This window comes from Leishmania braziliensis, assembly GCF_000002845.2.
Source record: "Leishmania braziliensis MHOM/BR/75/M2904 contig, possible fusion of chromosomes 20 and 34".
Taxonomy (NCBI): domain Eukaryota; phylum Euglenozoa; class Kinetoplastea; order Trypanosomatida; family Trypanosomatidae; genus Leishmania; species Leishmania braziliensis.
Window position 1 is genome coordinate 422,501 of NC_017947.1, and position 19,221 is coordinate 441,721.

The following is a 19,221-nucleotide window of genomic DNA, read 5'->3' on the forward strand; positions in this document are numbered from 1 at the left end:
CAATGTGGTCAAAAGTGAGGTGACTGTTGTCTGCCGCCGCCGTCACCCGCACCGGGAGCGGACGCAGCTGCGGGAACGCCGCCTGTAAAATGAGCCCTGACACAAGCAGCGCGTAGAGCAGCAGCAGCGTCATGGAGATGAAGCGCAGCACCACCCGCGTTGTGCGAAACTTCGAGCCACTAAAGTTTCCGGCGCTCTGCAGCGACAGAAGACGCGGCAGAGTGTAGGCGTAGAAGTGGTACTCACACACGTAGCGCCGCAGTGTCCCCGGCGGAGTCACAGCCTGACGCTTGAGGTGCACCTTAGCCCCGCCAGCGTACAAAATTGTCATGTGGCGAATGTCGATCAGCATGTCTAAGCTCACCACGTCGGGGCGGTGGTACTGCTTCTCGTGCACGTCCTCGAGAACGCTCGCCAGCGCTGGCGGGAGAGACACGCCAGAGTCGGCGTACTTCCACAGCACCGACCCATTCACCGTCACGTCGAACTCCCGCGCGAGGTCGATAGCGCGCGCGGCCAGCAGCATGTTCACCCACACCAGCATCAAGCACAGCAGCGGATGTTGGCGAAAACAACGAAACGCACTGATCAGCAGCAGCTGGTACGGCGTCGCTATCATGAGAATGGGCAGCAGCGCATCCGGGTGGCGCAGTAGCCACGTGTACGAGCGCAGAGTGCGCGTCACTGCGGCCGAGGTCGACAGGGCCATGTGCCCGAACAGGTGCGGAGCGTTGAGGGAGGTTAAGATCATCACACCGGACGTGAGGCCAAACACCGGGCCGCGTGCCACTGCAAAGCCAATGGTGAAAAAAACAACCATAAAGAAGCCAATGTAGCGCATGGTGTGGATGTGGTGGCGCCACCAGTCGTCCTCGACGTACGTGACGAATACTTGGGAGGCTGAGGGACCAAGGAGGTTGGGCACGTTCTCCACCATGGCGGGCGTCGACGCCTGCGCTGTGGCGAGGGAGTTGGCGTCAGAGGGAGAGTGGTGTGGTGGCGAGTCTCCGCCCCCTCCACTGGCGGTCCACCTACTGCCGCTGCCAGCGCTACGGCGTACCAGCAGCGGAGAACTCACTGACATGCTGCTACCTTGAGACAAGGAGGTGCTCTCTACCGGCTGCAGAAGCGGTTGTGAATCCGCTGCGGGCAGCACCTCCATGTCGTTGCGGAGCTGCGTCGGCTCTTGGTGGCATCGCCGGTCACGGAGCCCAAAGATACGACGGCCCTTCAGCGCCTTATTTTCCAGCGGCACCTCCCGCAGCATTGTCGTCAGCACAAAGCAGATTTGTATCACAAACACCGTCCACGCGGCCGCAGTGGCCCACGGCTCGCGGCCGGACCATTCCACAAAGGCGTTTGTGTGGCAGAGAAGCACCCACGCGACGGCAATACTCGCCGAGACGACTCCGCAGATGACCACTCGTGACTTTTTCTTCACGGTGAAGCGCAGGCGAGCACGGAGGAGAGGATAGTCCATGTCACGCTGCGTTGTGTAGGCGTCTACCATGGCCTCCGCAACACAATTCATGACCTTGTGCCCAGCGGTGGCGACTGTTACTGCCAGGGTGGCAAACGGTGTCATGTGGGATGCGATGGAGCCAAGCCCGTACACGAGCGTTGACACGCGCGAAGTGCTGAATGGACGCCGCTCCATCTCCTGCGTCACCGGGATCACAAGTACCCAGACAATCCGCTCGATCGCCGCGTGCGTCAGCGCGAAGACCATCGCAAGGAAAGGGATGTAGTACACGCTGAACAAGAATCGTACAACAGTGTCGAGATAAAAGGAGAACTCATCAGGGAAGTAAAGGGAGCGCACTGTAATGTGAATAAACTTGCCGATAACCGTCACGCGACGGCGCACATACAGGTACTGCGCCCTGAAAAAAGTGCGACCATGATGCACCACCTCGCGCAGTGCCTGCGCCAACGCCGTCCCACCATCTGATGACTTTGCCACATTCGACGAGGACGCTGTGCAGCTACCCGACCTACTTTGATTCCCCTTCATCTGTGTGTGCAGCGCTGATCGGCTTTCCTTCTTTCGCCGATAAGGAAAGAAAAGAACGTGAGGAGAATGGAGAGGACTCGCAATCGTCAGCACATCGAGAGGTAAAAAAACGGGCACACGCCAGCCGAAAGAATAGAAGGAGCGAACAATGCGCAAAGGCAGGCGGGCTTTGCAGAGGAGACGGACACAAGCCAAAACGGCAACCACAATGATACGCACCCACCCACACGCTGACACTGACTGTATAGAAGTGCGAGGTGTATGGGTGGAGAGCGAGAGCGAGTTGGTACGAGGCAGCGCGTCCACGCTATGTGTGTGCGACAGCGTATTACTGCTGCACTCCTTCCTCTCACTCAGCTGCTTCGCACACGGCGCTGTTGCCCCTATCTCGCTTCCCCAGTGAAGAGGTGTAAAAGCTGCGCGTCACTGTGTGCCGAAAACCCTTCCTGCTCTCTCTCTCTATCGGCTTTCTCCTTGACCACGCGAGAGGACGGCACCTAGGCAAAGTCTGGTAGTGGAACCTGCACAATGGAATGATAGAAAGACTGAGAAGGGCAAGAAGGCGCCTGCCTAGCAAAAACCACTGCGAGGCGAGAAACTTAGCAAATGATTTCGGCAGACACCTTGAGCAAACAAGGCCTGGATTGCGGAAGAGCACGTCTGTGGGGATCTGTGTGTACGCCAGGCGTGCGTCTGTATGCATACCCCCGCTCCTTCGCCACTGTGAGAGAGGGGGAAAGGACAAGGGGAGTAGAAACATGAAAGTAGGAAGAGTGAAGGTTACACCGAGGCCACTATAGGGAGTCAGCAGATTCGGTTCAATTCACCCGAGTGCTGGTGGGCGTGTGTGTGTGCGATCGTGCTGCTTAGACCGAGGCGATGCTGACAGGAACGGAGAACGTCTCCCCTCCATGGCCAAAGACACGCGTATGCACTGTACCCGCGTACAGGCGAGTGTGGGGTACCACCTGTCTGCCCAGCTCCCTGTCTCATCACCCCGTGTCGCGCTAGTCATGTCCCTTCGCGCTGGGCACACCGGACCACGCATGATAGGTGAGCCATGCAGCCATGGTGCTCTGCCTTGACAGCATGAGTGTGGGAGTATCCCTTGTGGAAAGCAGCGAGGGAAGAAGTGCCATCAGCATGAGGGTGAAGCGCGACCCCAACAGATAAGAGCAAAACAAGGGTCTGAAATGCGCGGCGTACCGCTCGGTGCCCTGCCGCAGCTACGCCGTCGGCGGGGCCGTGTTCCCAACACGCTCCCCGTAGTGGTGTCTTGCCCTGTTGCCCAGCTCACGCACGCGGCTCCCCACACGTTTTATGTCGCGCCGCTTGTCGTCATCGGCGTGATGCGCGCCGTGGGGCCCTCATTATGGCCCACCTAGACGATTTGCCCAGCCCACCCAGCCAGGCGCCGGCAGTGCGGCCAGCGGTGCGCCATGCCGCAAAAAAGCGCCACCGATAGGAGAATGCCTGCCCTGCTCCTTTGAGCAGCAACCAAAATTAGCGAACCGGCGTCATCGTGACGCGGGCCGTGAGCCGCGGCCACCGCAACAGACACTCAAGCGGCTGCACTGTCAGGCTTCAAGTTGATACCGCGAGCAATTCCCCGGCAGTATGTTCTCCAAGGATGACGGTGTTGGCCCTGCAGTCGTAAGCGGCCCCCTGCAAACGTACACCTGACGGGCGGCTTCAGTTTCGTCTTGGTTGAGAGTAACGTTGAACCAGCCCTGTCGCCTGAATCGCACATACCACTGCCACCTCCACGGCGCGACGCGTGCCTGCAAGCTGCGCATTGCTCATCGACCCATTCACATTCCCACCAGCAGCAGGTCGCGCAGCGTAGGGGGAGAGTGGGAGCCAGCCAGTGGTGCTGTCACCGCTTCCACTACCTCAGAGCTCACACATCACCGCATTGGCACAGCTCATCAGTCATCCGGTTAGTGGCGCAGAGGACGGAGAGCGCCTTTGGCCCAGCAGCCGCGGGCGTCAGGAAAGGCAACATTTTTAGCTCTGCTACTCCACCCAGCGTCGCACAGAGCGCTCCAACGTGGTGAGCAGCCCAGCTGAACGGTCGCCTCGCATCGCTTCGCGGCGACGCACTGGCTCAACTCCCGTGGCCACAAGCGGAAACGCTTCCGGATCTGGCCCTGTCTCTCTCCCACCACGGAGAGGCAGGAGCCAACCACACAACTGCGGGAGTCGCAGCACTCTGCGATGTCTGCCCACTGAAGTGCTGCCGCATCTTTCTCCATCGTCGTGTGGGCTTTGTGAGGCGGGCAAGCCTGCCGGGCGCGTGCGCAACAGCTCCCCCAGGCCCTCCATCCTGCGTCTTCGCTCCGGCTGCAGCGCCGCACATACACGCACACACACACATAGCCGCAGTATCGCCGAGTCGCTACACAGCTGCTATGGTGCAGCGTTGGTAGGGTGTCGTCCCCACAGGTTTCGGCCCACTCCCCGTTCGCTACAGAGAAGGCACGCCAGCAAAACGGTTCCTAGATGACGTGCCAGCCACAGCTGCATCGCAGCCTACGACGCGATGGGCTCACCAAGCGCCGTCCACGAGATAGAATGACGGCCGTGCAGCGGTACACCGTTCAGCGTCGGCTAGCGGGTTTTCATGAATAAAAAAACACAGGCTGCTAGTACGCAGAGCTGCTGCTCAGCAAAGCCGCTGCTAGTCAGTGCCGGCTACCCAGCAGAATGATATAGCAGCCCCAAGGCGCCCAGCGCTCTCCGACACCATCGCCAATGAGAGTTCGCAGGGGGACTGGTGTAGCTGCCGCAGAGCATCCGCTGGGTCCCGAATACACGCATCCCTTGCCCGACACAAGTTAATGCAGTGGGTGGGCAGGAGCGCCGTCCCCGGGCGCCTCAAAGGATCCCACGTGCCGGTGAGTAGCCGGCATTGTTGACAGAGGCTGCGACGCTGCACCCACTGGCTTCGGCGGTGAGACGAGGTGCGCAGGAATGCTCGCATTCCATCTGGCCGCTGCCGGCTTTGCGGGTCCCCATAACTCCCCTCTTGCTGTGGCTACGTGGATGAGGGCCCCCCGACTACCTGCTCTTCGGCCGCTACTTGCTCTCCTGGAACCGTTGGCTGCTCAGACCCGCGATCAAGCGCCAGGGTCATGAAGCCCATCGCCTGCGCGTCGCAGGGACATACACTGCCGCTGGTAAGCCCACGAGAGCACTGTATCCGAGGATGGTGGGAGGAGATGGCCCTGCTCAAGACTACCTCACTGTGGCCGCGCCTTCGTCGCATCCCGTCGCGCCTGCAAAAGCCCAGTGCCGTAGACCATCGCGAGCGCAGGGTGCACTGGTCGATTGTGCGAATCCGGGCATGGCCCACGCTCCGCCAGGATGCGGTCACGTCGCCCGGAACCACACATTGTTCCAGGAGTGTCGGCCCCGCGCAGCCCGATCACAAGCGGGCCCAGGTTGTATCCGTTGCGCTGCGACAGCTGGCCGGCATTCAGGGGGCTGGGCGTGGAGGAAGCCCTCCGGAGGACAACCCGCCATCCCTCTCCGCCGTGCGTGGGCTGCTTCGCCATGAAGTCCCTCAGCGGCGGCAGAATACGTGCTCGTTCACACGTGCCTGGGGGGTGCGTCCTCGAGGCGATGAATGCACGCCACATCCACCTGACCCTTGCGAGCGTGAGGCCAGGTCACACAGGCGAGGGCAGCGCACAGCGGGCGCACCGGCGTTTGCCCACCGCATCTCGACGGAAACGGTGCCCCTTTGCGCCGCGAAGACCACAGCCACAGGCAGTGCTCTCCAATCTGGAAGGGTCCCCCCAGGGCGCACGAGGGACGCGAGAGAGCGAGATCAGCGGAGTCACGCGTGCGGCGTGCACACACACACACACACCCTGCGGCTCTTCCCCCGCAGGGACTCCTGGGCTCCTTGGCTGACATGGGAAGAAGGGCAGGAGGGAGAGGGAGGGCAGCGAGCGGGCGTCAGTCTCCGGCATTCGCTGTGCGCAGCGCGCCCTCACCGCCACGGGCACAGATCAGTGGGTCCGCATGCACACATCCCCCACAGGGTGTGGGTGCGCCTCCTCCTTCCCGCTACTCTCCTCCAGTCGCACCTGCAGTGGCCGAGGTGTCGCTACAGCTCACGAGGATCTGTCTCTACTCCTTCCCCACTCGCCTGTCCCCGCGGCCGCCCAAGAAGTACGCTAACAGAGACCCGTGCTCACCCGGCGGCTGGCTGTACAGGTACACTGGCAGAGGCCGCACAGCTGCGCCGGCCCACGCGCCCAGCACTGCGTCGCACAGCACAAACTCCTGCAGACCTGGATTCGACAGCGCCGACATCCCCCCAACAGAACCATCATGCACGCCATCGGCGAACAACAGCAACGCCATCGGTGAAAGCGCCGCGCCGGTGGACGAGCCAGGAGGCCCCAGTGCCGCCACTAGTCCGTGGTTCGCTCCCACCAGCCTCAGACTTGTGTGCTCGACCACGTCCACCCCGCGCTGGTGCACCCCAGCGTACAGGTAGCCGCAGTCCTTGCCGTCCATTCCCACAGTCTCCACAAAGCACAGCAGGTCAAGCGCATCCAGTATGTGCCCCATGTACCCGAATGCCTGCTCGCGGGAGAAGGGTGGAATGTGCAAAACAACAAACCGCGGCAAGGACAGCCAAGTCGGAGCAGGAGGCCTCAGTGGGCACCTCCACCACGACATGGCACACACGGCGGTCGAACGCCAGCGCGGCCACGTCCCTGTGCACCCGCTGCATGCTGCGGCCCTCGCGCAGCCGCAGCACGACCAGCGGCGTCTCCCCCCCACACGTAGCGCGGGCCATCCGGCACGCCTCCTCCACAAAGTCCAGCAGGTCGCCGCACACCTCCACGCTGCCCACGCTCAGCGCCCTGGCAACCCTGCGCAGCGTGTCCTCCGTGGCGCGGACGTCGACGCACACGTGCGGCACGCCCTCCTTCAGCACGGCGCTGCGCCACAGCACACTCGCGCCGCTGCCAGCGCTGCCTGTAGAGGCGACGGTGCGGGGAGGCGCCGGCAGCATCTCTGTTAGCACCCTGCGCACGACCGCCTCCCCGTCCTTGCATCCCACGACGAAGGCCCCGCCGCCCGCCGCGAGCGCACCCCCGCACCCCGACGACTGCGCCGCCTTGGGGAGCGTCTCGATGTCTGTCTGGTGCTAAGGACCCCGCTGCTCCCACCGGTAGGCGCGCACGTTCGTCGTGAAGACGTGGGTCACCTCCAGCACCTCGCATGGTAGAGCAGCTTCCTCCGCCGCCCCAGCGCCACAATGCGCTCAGGCGTCACAGATAGCTCCACCTCGCCGTCGTCCCTGAGAAGCGCGCAGGTGGCTTCGCCGTTCGCCCTGGCGACGGTCCCCCTCATGCACATGGCCGACAGCACAGCCGCACCTCCGCTCGCAGGGTTTTTCTCCAGGCTCACCGTCACCCGCATCCCAACACCCACCAAGAGCGGCGGCGCAGCACCGCTACAACGGAGCACAACGGCGTCGCCCACCCTGCCACCCAGAAACACTCTTAACCGGCACACTGCCTTCCACATCCTCGCGACGAGGCGGCCAAGCGCCACAGGACGGTCTTCCACAACGTTGGCCGGCTGCGTGGGGCCCACACCACCCAGCGCCTCCCCCATGCAGTCCCGCAACTCTCGCCGATAGTGTCCAGGCCGCGCCGAGCCGCAGACCCAAGGCCTGCACTCAGAAGACACACAGCCCTCACGCAAGGCGGACGCTGCCGCACCAGAGGGGGCGGCGGCAGCACCACCCGTGCCGCGTGCGCGCACACACAGGTGCAGGCGATACCTCTCAGCATTTGCGCCGCGCCAATCCACGAGCATGTATGCCCCTGACGAAACATGTGCGCCTCGGGCGTTCGTGTGCGGGCGCCTGCGTCCACTTCAGCGCTGCCGCAGAGACAGAGAGGGAGGAAGGCCAGAGAAAGAGGAATGAGGGCAGCAAGAGCCTGCGCCGCCCAAATGCACGCACACACATGCATACACATGTGCACACATCCAGGCATGCACAGGCACGGCAGAAGGCGCGCACACATCGCAGCCCGGTAATGGCCGCTGTAATACGCTCGGCGTTCCCCCTACCCGCCCCCTCAAAGAGGACGGGTGGAGTGGCACTGACAGCGGCAACGCTGCCGGGCTGAGCAACCAGAACACAGCAAGCAAGACTGAGGGCAAAGAGGCACGGGGGACGTAATAGGAAACAAAAAAAAAATTAAAGAGAAGACGACTTAGGGAAACGCTCACACGCCCCGCCATCTCCAGCGGAGACAGTGGGGAGCGGCTGGAGCACAGGACAGGGTGCGGCTCACGCTATCACGATCGACCGCACACACTCCAGCCGTGTTTCGAGCATGCATCACACTGCCTGTCCGTCAGGGGCAGCGAGACGTCTCGCTCCAACGCCTCACGCCCCTACGGCCACGCTCGCCTCACCACGCATGCATCCTCAGAGCCCACCCGGCCCGCTGCAGGCACCGCACCGCGCCTGGGTGACGTGCCTCGCCCTCCGTCGCCACTAGCAGCGTCACACCACAGAGGCGCGAGGGAGCGCAGCATAAACAGCAGCACAGGAGGGGCAGGGGGCACGAGGGCACAGCGTGCGCACACGCCGCCGTACTTCCGCACGCGGCAGACAGAGGGGTGGGGGCCAGCGGGACAGCCGCGCCGCATAAGGTGGGCGACAGAGGAAGCGAGGTCGCGGGGCGGCACGTGCGCGCCAAACAAAAAGAGAGGGGGAGGAAAGACACAAACAAGAGCATGAAAAAGACTGCCGCATGCGCCTGCACGCATCGGGCCGCGGCACGGCGGAGAGAAGCGCATCAGGGTGAGGAGGTGCAGCAGGAGAAGCATCATACACCTTTCACCGCCCCTGCGACACCACGTCTCCTCCCCCTCCCTCGCTGTTAACTAGGCCAGCAACGACCGCGGCGCCATCTCCCTCGTCGCTCGCGCTCTCATCGCGCCAACGGCACGCAGGGCGAGCGTCAGCGGGCACCGAGCGCCGTCGAGAGGGCAGCAACGGGGGATGGTCACGGTGGGGAGGCGACACGGGGGCTGTGTCGCCGCCAAGCGTGCGCTCACGGCAACAGAGCGCAGGCCGCTGTCCGCACAAAGAGAACGCGGCACGCAGGAAGAGAGAACGCAGAAAGGCACAAAGAGAGACACTTAGGGTAAAAGAAAGCGGACGAGGGGGGAAGCCACGAACACAGCACTCGAGCACACCCCACCGCATACACGCAGTATCAGCAATGCAGAGAACGGACATGAGAGCAAGGGGCCACGACGGCAGCGAGAGACACGCGCCGGCGCAGAGCAGAGACGAGCATCCGCAGCGCTCGCGTCCCCTCGCCTTCGCGCCGACATCAGCTCCGCCGGCACCCCCACGGGGACCTCGCAGTGGGGCTGTCACGCCGACGCCATCCAATAATTCCTCGTTACTATCTATAGTTTTCCCTCCGTTTGCTCCACCTGGCCACTTTCAGTGGTAACTGTAGTGCAGATTGACAGCAACAAGACGAAGATGTTGAGGATATCCAGTACCCAGGCTGCCAAGAAGAGACCGAAGCCAGCACCATAGTTACTTATACTCTGAAGGTCTGGACATATGTCACCTTCACCGTTAAAAAATGTCCCCACAATGGTAGCCCAGACAATGCACACGGTGATGGCACCCACAATGTTAAGCCCCAGGCATACCCAGCGTAAGATGGAGCGGCAAAACAGCATAAGAACGCCCAAGACGAACGCTGCGCCGTACACGAGGATGGAGATAATAGCGAATGCCTCAGCTGCATGGAAGCCACTCAGGTGATGGGGGCAGCCTTCCCACACCTCGAACAGAGTACTGTCGTAAAGTACACTGCCGCACGAGTTCGTGAATCCCCACAACGTCAAACAGCCTGGGAAATTCGGGTTCTGTGGTTTGAAGCGAAACATGTCCAGCGGCGTCGCCACCAGCACCAACAAGAACGCGATGAACTGAACCACCACGTAGACTAACAGCGGGATAGTCCACTCCATTTTCGATCACTCACAGCAGCACGCGGAGAGAGGTGAGGCGGCGGTGCACGGCAGGGGAGGTGGTGTAGGGATGGGGAGAGCGTGGGAGAGAGCGAGAGCGAGTCGAGTCTTCGCACAGCAACGTCGTTCATGCTGCCGCGTGTGGATGCGTGTTTGTGGTGAGAGGGGGGAGGCATGAAAGAGGGGGGGAGGAGGGCGAAGGGGAGAGGCGGTAGAGAGGGAGAGAGGTGGGAGGGGGACGGCAGCAGCGCAGGACGGGGGGAGCGTTGGAGCAGCCGACCCATGGCGCCGCGCCCCTGACCGTCGTCCGCCCTCCTCCGCAGAGTCTCGGCAGCAACACAGTGGCGCGGCGCACAGGAAAAGCGAGAGGCGAGAGCGTGTGTGCGTGTGGAGGGGCCTCGGCGTGGGTGCAGGGGTGCTGCAGCACCGCCACTCCGCAACCACCTCCCATACGCCCGGAGACCAAACAACACGCAGAGGGCAGCAATTCGGGAGGAGGCGATGGGACACACGCACACGCAGACGCACACCCCACCACACAGCTGCACACCCAGGGAGGCACGCACCGGCAGGGGCATATATATGCATGCACTGTGCCCCGCTCCCACACATCGCCCCTGGTATAGAGAGCGCAAAGGAGGCGGAGGCAGAGGCAGGCGCGGGGGGCCGTGACGGAGGCCGACTGGTCGAGGAGGGCTAAAGGCGCCACCACGCACAGGCGCACACCACGCGGTGTAATGCGGCTGCGGCCAGCTGCCGCACGCGGTGAGGAAGTGGTCAGGCGCAACGAAGCGGTGGAGGAAGGCAGAGAGAGGAGAGCGAGCGGCCCGCAGCACACGCAGACGCCGTAGAGCGGAGAGACCGTAACACAAACGAAACACCACGAGCGACACCAACCACACGCAGCGACGTGACAGGAAAGGCGTATGGCTCATCCGCGCCGGGGAGCTTGCAGAATGTGAAGGACCACTCGGCCGTCCCCTTTCTCCTCTCCGCGCACGTGCACGCCACTGCCTGGGTGCGTGCGTTACGCCGCACGCGGTCCCGGCTCTCTCTCCCACCATCCCCCTCCTCCACCCACCACACCCGCCACTCATCGCCGCTGCTCCCTTCACCCAGGCTGCTGCGGCACCCGGTGCTTGCCCTGCTGCTGTGGGGCCCTACGCACACGCACGCGCAGTGCAAGCCAGGAAAGCGCCAAACAGCAGAGCTGCAGGAGCAGGCAAAGCGCCTGAGGCCGGCAAGGGAAGCGAGACCCGCGCAGCGAGACGGCGCAGAGGAGCGACGGCGCAACACCACAAGAGAGTGCACCGCCAGCGAGGGGGGCAAGAAAGGGGGAGGGGGAAGACAGCACAAGCAAGCGCAAGGCTGTGGTGACGGCGTGCTCAACAGGCAACGGAGCGTGCGACGTGGCGCGCACAAACGCGTGTGCAGGGCCTGTGGAGGCAGGGCACGAGGGAAGCACAGAGCGACAACGAGCAGAAGGAAAACGTCCAATAGGATACACGGCACATCCGGGGGTCCGGTATGCACAGCTGCGCGGCACAGACGCGTGCCGTGCTCAGTGCCCCAGCCGCGCGCGGAGGCGCTTCCGGCACTGAGGATAGTCTCCCCCAGAAGTCGCCTCCCACGCTATCCCACCCGGCACGAATGCGCCGGCGCTGCGTGCTGCGCGACGGAGGAAACGGCAGCGGCCGGACAGGAAAGGGCACGCTGGGCAGCGGGCGTGCCGCAACGCACAGAGAGGAGATGAGGGAATACGGCCTCCGAGCGCAGGCGCGGAGGACAGGGGTGGAGTAGGGCGAGGCAGGGGAGGGTGACGGGGAGAGAGAGATGACCAGTGCACATGGGTGTCGCCACGCAACACGAGCGCGCGCCGAGCACGGGAGGAAGAAGAGCATACGAGTCGGGCGAGAGACGTCCGCAGAGACGTGTGCGCACGCGCACCGGCTCCCCGAGAGGAACAGTCGCGCAGCACGGACAGGGAGGAGGAGGACAAGAGCGCAGGGGTGAAAGTGGGAGATGCGTGGGGATCGCGAGCACCGCCGAGGAGGTGCACACGCGCACACGTGCGGGGGACGGCGCAAACGGGGAGAGGCAGACGTGGGCCGCCGGAAGCGAGCACGAGCGTGATGGGGGACACTGAGAAAAGGCACTCGCCACTTCGTCTGCCGGTGCGCGAACGGCGAGGCAGCAGAGACCGAGTGAGCCAAGCGACAGAAAGAGGCTCACGACGAGCGGGACAGCACGCCGCGCACGCCCCTCCGCATCTCCCCCGCCACGCCACGCAGGCACTCGCACAGACACGTGAACAACAAGGGGCACAGGGGAGCTGAAGCACAGAAAAGCACAAATGAGCAAAGAAAACGTAAGAAAAATCAATGCACAAAATCAAGGAGAGCAACGAAGACACAGTCGTCCCCTTCCTCCACAGCTGCGTGTGTGCTGACATGAGCGACTCCGCCACCAGCTGTCCCCCAACTCCGGCCTCTTCCCCTCCTACCGGCAAAGTGTCGGCGCATGTGCGCCTCAGTCGGTCGTGTGCGGGCGTCTGCAGCCACTTCCGCGGTGCTGCAGAGACAGCGAGGGAGGGGGAGGCGGAGGAAGCGCAACGAGGGCGGCAAGAGCCTGCGCCGCACGAAGGCGCACACACATCGCAGCCCTGGCACTGGCGGCGGCGACGCTGCCGGGCTGAGCGAGACGAACACAGCAAGCAAGACTGAGAGGACAGAGACGCGCGCGGGGGAGGGAGTAACAGGAAGAAAGGAAAAGCATTAAAGAAAAGTGAGGGGCGCACGCACACGTGCCGCCATCGACCGCACACACTCCAGCCGTGTTTCGAGCATGCATCACACTGCCTGTCCGTCAGGGGCAGCGAGACGTCTCGCTCCAACGCCTCACGCCCCTACGGCCACGCTCGCCTCACCACGCATGCATCCTCAGAGCACACGCGGCCCGCTGCAGGCACCGCACCGCGCCTGGGTGACGTGCCTCGCCCTCCGTCGCCACTAGCAGCGTCACACCACAGAGGCGCGAGGGAGCGCAGCATAAACAGCAGCACAGGAGGGGCAAGGGGCACGAGGGCACAGCGTGCGCACACGCCGCCGTCCCTCCGCACGCGGCAGACAGAGGCTTGGCGGCCAGCGAGACAGCCGCGCCGCATAAGGTGGGCGACAGAGGAAGCGAGGTCGCGGGGCGGCACGTGCGCGCCAAACAAAAAGAGAGGGGAGGAAAGACACAAACAAGAGCATGAAAAAGACTGCCGCATGCGCCTGCACGCATCGGGCCACGGCACGGCGGAGAGAAGCGCCTCAGGGTGAGGAGGTGCAGCAGGAGAAACATAAGCGCAACCTGCCCACACGCCACACCACGTCTCCCCACCTCCCTCGCCGGCACCTACACCGGCGACGACCGCGGCGCATCTCCCTCGTCGCTCGCGCTCTCATCGCGCCAACGGCACGGCGGGCGAGCGTCAGCGGGCACCGAGCGCCGTCGAGAGGGCAGCAACGGGGGATGGTCACGGAAGAGGGAGGGGGAGGCGACACGGGGGCTTTGTCGCCGCCAAGCGTGCGCTCACGGCAACAGAGCGCAGGCCGCTGTCCGCACAAAGAGAACGCGGCACGCAGGAAGAGAGAACGCAGAAAGGCACAAAGAGAGACACTTAGGGTAAAAGAAAGCGGACGAGGGGGGAAGCCACGAACACAGCACTACAGCTTACCCCCACCCCACGCACGTAGCGAGACACATGCGCCGGCGCAGAGCAGAGGCGAGCATCCGCAGCGCTCGCGGCCCCTCGCCTTCGCGCCGACATCAGCTCCGCCGGCACCCCCACGGGGACCTCGCAGTGGGGCTGTCACGCCGACGCCATCCAATAATTCCTCGTTACTATCTATAGTTTTCCCTCCGTTTGCTCCACCTGGCCACTTTCAGTGGTAACTGTAGTGCAGATTGACAGCAACAAGACGAAGATGTTGAGGATATCCAGTACCCAGGCTGCCAAGAAGAGACCGAAGCCAGCACCATAGTTACTTATACTCTGAAGGTCTGGACATATGTCACCTTCACCGTTAAAAAATGTCCCCACAATGGTAGCCCAGACAATGCACACGGTGATGGCACCCACAATGTTAAGCCCCAGGCATACCCAGCGTAAGATGGAGCGGCAAAACAGCATAAGAACGCCCAAGACGAACGCTGCGCCGTACACGAGGATGGAGATAATAGCGAATGCCTCAGCTGCATGGAAGCCACTCAGGTGATGGGGGCAGCCTTCCCACACCTCGAACAGAGTACTGTCGTAAAGTACACTGCCGCACGAGTTCGTGAATCCCCACAACGTCAAACAGCCTGGGAAATTCGGGTTCTGTGGTTTGAAGCGAAACATGTCCAGCGGCGTCGCCACCAGCACCAACAAGAACGCGATGAACTGAACCACCACGTAGACTAACAGCGGGATAGTCCACTCCATTTTCGATCACTCACAGCAGCACGCGGAGAGAGGTGAGGCGGCGGTGCACGGCAGGGGAGGTGGTGTAGGGATGAGGAGAGCGTGGGAGAGAGCGAGAGCGAGTAGAGTCTTCGCACAGCAACGTCGTTCATGCTGCCGGGCGTGGATGCGTGTTTGTGGTGACTACCCGCCCCCTCAAAGAGGACGGGTGGAGTGGCACTGACAGCGGCAACGCTGCCGGGCTGAGCAACCAGAACACAGCAAGCAAGACTGAGGGCAAAGAGGCACGGGGGACGTAATAGGAAACAAAAAACAAATTAAAGAGAAGACGACTTAGGGAAACGCTCACACGCCCCGCAATCTCCAGCGGAGACAGTGGGGAGCGGCTGGAGCACAGGAGAGGGTGCGGCTCACGCTATCACGATCGACCGCACACTCTCCCAGCCGTGTTTCGAGCATGCATCGCCTTGCCTGTCCGTCAGGGGCAGCGAGACGTCTCGCTCCAACGCCTCACGCCCCTACGGCCACGCTCGCCTCACCACGCATGCATCCTCAGAGCCCACCCGGCCCGCTGCAGGCACCACACCGCGCCTGGGTGACGTGCCTCGCCCTCCGTCGCCACTAGCAGCGTCACACCACAGAGGCGCGAGGGAGTGCAGCATAGACAGCAGCACAGGAGGGGCAGGGGCACGAGGGCACAGCGTGCGCACACGCCGCCGTACTTCCGCACGCGGCAGACAGAGGGGTGGGGGCCAGCGAGACAGCCGCGCCGCATAAGGTGGGCGACAGAGGCGCGAGGGAGCGGGCGGCACGTGCGCGCCAAACAAAAAGAGAGGGGAGGAAAGACACAAAGGAGAGCATGAAAAAGACTGCCGCATGCGCCTGCACGCACAGGGCCACGCCGTGGCGGAGAGAAGCGCCTCAGGGTGAGGAGGTGCAGCAGGAGAAGCATCATACACCTTCCACCGCCCCTGCGACACCACGTCTCCCCACCTCCCTCGCCGGCACCTACACCGGCGACGACCGCGGCGCATCTCCCTCGTCGCTCGCGCTCTCATCGCGCCAACGGCACGGCGGGCGAGCGTCAGCGAACGCGGCACGCTGGCCTAATGGCAGCAACGGGGGAAGGTCGCGGTGCGGAGGCGACACGGGGGCTTTGTCGCCGCCAAGCGTGCGCTCACGGCAACAGAGCGCAGGCCGCTGTCCGCACAAAGAGAACGCGGCACGCAGGAAGAGAGAACGCAGAAAGGCACAAAGAGAGACACTTAGGGTAAAAGAAAGCGGACGAGGGGGGAAGCCACGAACACAGCACTCGAGCACACCCCACCGCATACACGCAGTATCAGCAATGCAGAGAACGGACATGAGAGCAAGGGGCCACGACGGCAGCGAGAGACACGCGCCGGCGCAGAGCAGAGACGAGCATCCGCAGCGCTCGCGTCCCCTCGCCTTCGCGCCGACATCAGCTCCGCCGGCACCCCCACGGGGACCTCGCAGTGGGGCTGTCACGCCGACGCCATCCAATAATTCCTCGTTACTATCTATAGTTTTCCCTCCGTTTGCTCCACCTGGCCACTTTCAGTGGTAACTGTAGTGCAGATTGACAGCAACAAGACGAAGATGTTGAGGATATCCAGTACCCAGGCTGCCAAGAAGAGACCGAAGCCAGCACCATAGTTACTTATACTCTGAAGGTCTGGACATATGTCACCTTCACCGTTAAAAAATGTCCCCACAATGGTAGCCCAGACAATGCACACGGTGATGGCACCCAGAATGTTAAGCCCCAGGCATACCCAGAGTAAGATGGAGCAGCAAAACAGCATAATAACGCCCAAGACGAACGCTGCGCCGTACACGAGGATGGAGATAATAGCGAATGCCTCAGCTGCATGGAAGCCACTCAGGTGATGGGGGCAGCCTTCCCACACCTCGAACAGAGTACTGTCGTAAAGTACACTGCCGCACGAGTTCGTGAATCCCCACAACGTCAAACAGCCTGGGAAATTCGGGTTCTGTGGTTTGAAGCGAAACATGTCCAGCGGCGTCGCCACCAGCACCAACAAGAACGCGATGAACTGAACCACCACGTAGACTAACAGCGGGATAGTCCACTCCATTTTCGATCACTCACAGCAGCACGCGGAGAGAGGTGAGGCGGCGGTGCACGGCAGGGGAGGTGGTGTAGGGATGGGGAGAGCGTGGGAGAGAGCGAGAGCGAGTCGAGTCTTCGCACAGCAACGTCGTTCATGCTGCCGCGTGTGGATGCGTGTTTGTGGTGAGAGGGGGGAGGCATGAAAGAGGGGGGGAGGAGGGCGAAGGGGAGAGGCGGTAGAGAGGGAGAGAGGTGGGAGGGGGACGGCAGCAGCGCAGGACGGGGGGAGCGTTGGAGCAGCCGACCCATGGCGCCGCGCCCCTGACCGTCGTCCGCCCTCCTCCGCAGAGTCTCGGCAGCAACACAGTGGCGCGGCGCACAGGAAAAGCGAGAGGCGAGAGCGTGTGTGCGTGTGGAGGGGCCTCGGCGTGGGTGCAGGGGTGCTGCAGCACCGCCACTCCGCAACCACCTCCCATACGCCCGGAGACCAAACAACACGCAGAGGGCAGCAATTCGGGAGGAGGCGATGGGACACACGCACACGCAGACGCACACCCCACCACACAGCTGCACACCCAGGGAGGCACGCACCGGCAGGGGCATATATATGCATGCACTGTGCCCCGCTCCCACACATCGCCCCTGGTATAGAGAGCGCAAAGGAGGCGGAGGCAGAGGCAGGCGCGGGGGGCCGTGACGGAGGCCGACTGGTCGAGGAGGGCTAAAGGCGCCACCACGCACAGGCGCACACCACGCGGTGTAATGCGGCTGCGGCCAGCTGCCGCACGCGGTGAGGAAGTGGTCAGGCGCAACGAAGCGGAGGAGGAAGGCAGAGAGAGGAGAGCGAGCGGCCCGCAGCACACGCAGACGCCGTAGAGCGGAGAGACCGTAACACAAACGAAACACCACGAGCGACACCAACCACACGCAGCGACGTGACAGGAAAGGCGTATGGCTCATCCGCGCCGGGGAGCTTGCAGAATGTGAAGGACCACTCGGCCGTCCCCTTTCTCCTCTCCGCGCACGTGCACGCCACTGCCTGGGTGCGTGCGTTACGCCGCACGCGGTCCCGGCTCTCTCTCCCACCATCCCCCTCCTCCACCCACCACACCCGCCACTCATCGTCGCTGCTCCCTTCACCCAGGCTGCTGCGGCACCCGGTGCTTGCCCTGCTGCTGTGGGGCCCTACGCACACGCACGCGCAGTGCAAGCCAGGAAAGCGCCAAACAGCAGAGCTGCAGGAGCAGGCAAAGCGCCTGAGGCCGGCAAGGGAAGCGAGACCCGCGCAGCGAGACGGCGCAGAGGAGCGACGGCGCAACACCACAAGAGAGTGCACCGCCAGCGAGGGCGGGGGGAACAGAGAGAGGGGGAGGGGGAAGACAGCACAAGCAAGCGCAAGGCTGTGGTGACGGCGTGCTCAACAGGCAACGGAGCGTGCGACGTGGCGCGCACAAACGCGTGTGCAGGGCCTGTGGAGGCAGGGCACGAGGGAAGCACAGAGCGACAACGAGCAGAAGGAAAACGTCCAATAGGATACACGGCACATCCGGGGGTCCGGTATGCACAGCTGCGCGGCACAGACGCGTGCCGTGCTCAGTGCCCCAGCCGCGCGCGGAGGCGCTTCCGGCACTGAGGAGAGTCTCCCCCAGAAGTCGCCTCCCACGCCATCCCACCCGGCACGAATGCGCCGGCGCTGCGTGCTGCGCGACGGAGGAAACGGCAGCGGCCGGACAGGAAAGGGCACGCTGGGCAGCGGGCGTGCCGCAACGCACAGAGAGGAGATGAGGGAATACGGCCTCGGAGCGCAGGCGCGGAGGAGAGGGGTGGAGTAGGGCGAGGCAGGGGAGGGTGACGGGGAGAGAGAGATGACCAGTGCGCATGGGTGCCGCCACGCAACACGAGCGCGCGCCGAGCACGGGAGGAAGAAGAGCATACGAGTCGGGCGAGAGACGGCCGCAGAGACGTGTGCGCACGCACACCGGCTCCCCGAGAGGAACGGTCGCGCAGCACGGACAGGGAGGAGGAGGACAAGAGCGCAGGGGTGAAAGTGGGAGATGCGTGGGGATCGCGAGCACCGCCGAGGAGGTGCACACGCGCACACGTGCGGGGGACGGCGCAAACGGGGAGAGGCAGACGTGGGCCGCCGGAAGCGAGCACGAGCGTGATGGGGGACACTGAGAAAAGGCACTCGCCACTTCGTCTGCCGGTGCGCGAACGGCGAGGCAGCAGAGACCGAGTGAGCCAAGCGACAGAAAGAGGCTCACGACGAGCGGGACAGCACGCCGCGCACGCCCCTCCGCATCTCCCCCGCCACGCCACGCAGGCACTCGCACAGACACGTGAACAACAAGGGGCACAGGGGAGCTGAAGCACAGAAAAGCACAAATGAGCAAAGAAAACGTAAAAAGAAAAACCAATGCACAAAATCAAGGAGAGCAACGAAGACACAGTCGTCCCCTTCCTCCACAGCTGCGTGTGTGCTGACATGAGCGACTCCGCCACCAGCTGTCCCCCAACTCCGGCCTCTTCCCCTCCTACCGGCAAAGTGTCGGCGCATGTGCGCCTCAGTCGGTCGTGTGCGGGCGTCTGCAGCCACTTCCGCGGTGCTGCAGAGACAGCGAG

General features: G+C 63.4%; 4 protein-coding genes and 1 pseudogene across 5 annotated transcripts in view; all 5 read right to left on the bottom strand.

Annotated features, from left to right (window-relative positions):
- Positions 1-2,014, bottom strand: part of LBRM_20_1040 (conserved hypothetical protein) — a gene marked incomplete at both ends in the record, with an annotated part of 3,087 nt that extends 1,073 nt beyond the window's left edge. Inside the window, one exon of the mRNA XM_001564340.1 lies at positions 1-2,014. This exon is cut by the window's left edge and continues 1,073 nt beyond it. Coding sequence (XP_001564390.1) covers positions 1-2,014 — 2,014 coding nt within the window.
- A 4,137-nt stretch (positions 2,015-6,151) lies between these two features.
- LBRM_20_1050 lies at positions 6,152-7,260 on the bottom strand (annotated as a pseudogene). Its single transcript is given in 2 exon segments — positions 6,152-6,685; positions 6,688-7,260. Coding segments are annotated over 2 exon segments (1,107 nt in total).
- Positions 7,261-9,478: 2,218 nt separating this feature from the next.
- Positions 9,479-10,057, bottom strand: LBRM_20_1060 (putative amastin-like surface protein; the record flags this gene model as incomplete). Its single annotated transcript, XM_001564342.1, has 1 exon — positions 9,479-10,057. The coding sequence occupies one exon, from the start codon at positions 10,055-10,057 to the stop codon at positions 9,479-9,481; it is 579 nt and encodes a 192-aa protein (XP_001564392.1).
- Positions 10,058-13,946: 3,889 nt separating this feature from the next.
- LBRM_20_1070 (putative amastin-like surface protein) lies at positions 13,947-14,525 on the bottom strand (the record flags this gene model as incomplete). Its single annotated transcript, XM_001564343.1, has 1 exon — positions 13,947-14,525. The coding sequence occupies one exon, from the start codon at positions 14,523-14,525 to the stop codon at positions 13,947-13,949; it is 579 nt and encodes a 192-aa protein (XP_001564393.1).
- A 1,520-nt stretch (positions 14,526-16,045) lies between these two features.
- On the bottom strand, positions 16,046-16,624 carry LBRM_20_1080 (putative amastin-like surface protein; the record flags this gene model as incomplete). Its single annotated transcript, XM_001564344.1, has 1 exon — positions 16,046-16,624. One exon carries the CDS (start codon positions 16,622-16,624, stop codon positions 16,046-16,048), a length of 579 nt encoding a protein of 192 aa, XP_001564394.1.
- Between the last annotated feature and the right edge of the window lie 2,597 nt (positions 16,625-19,221).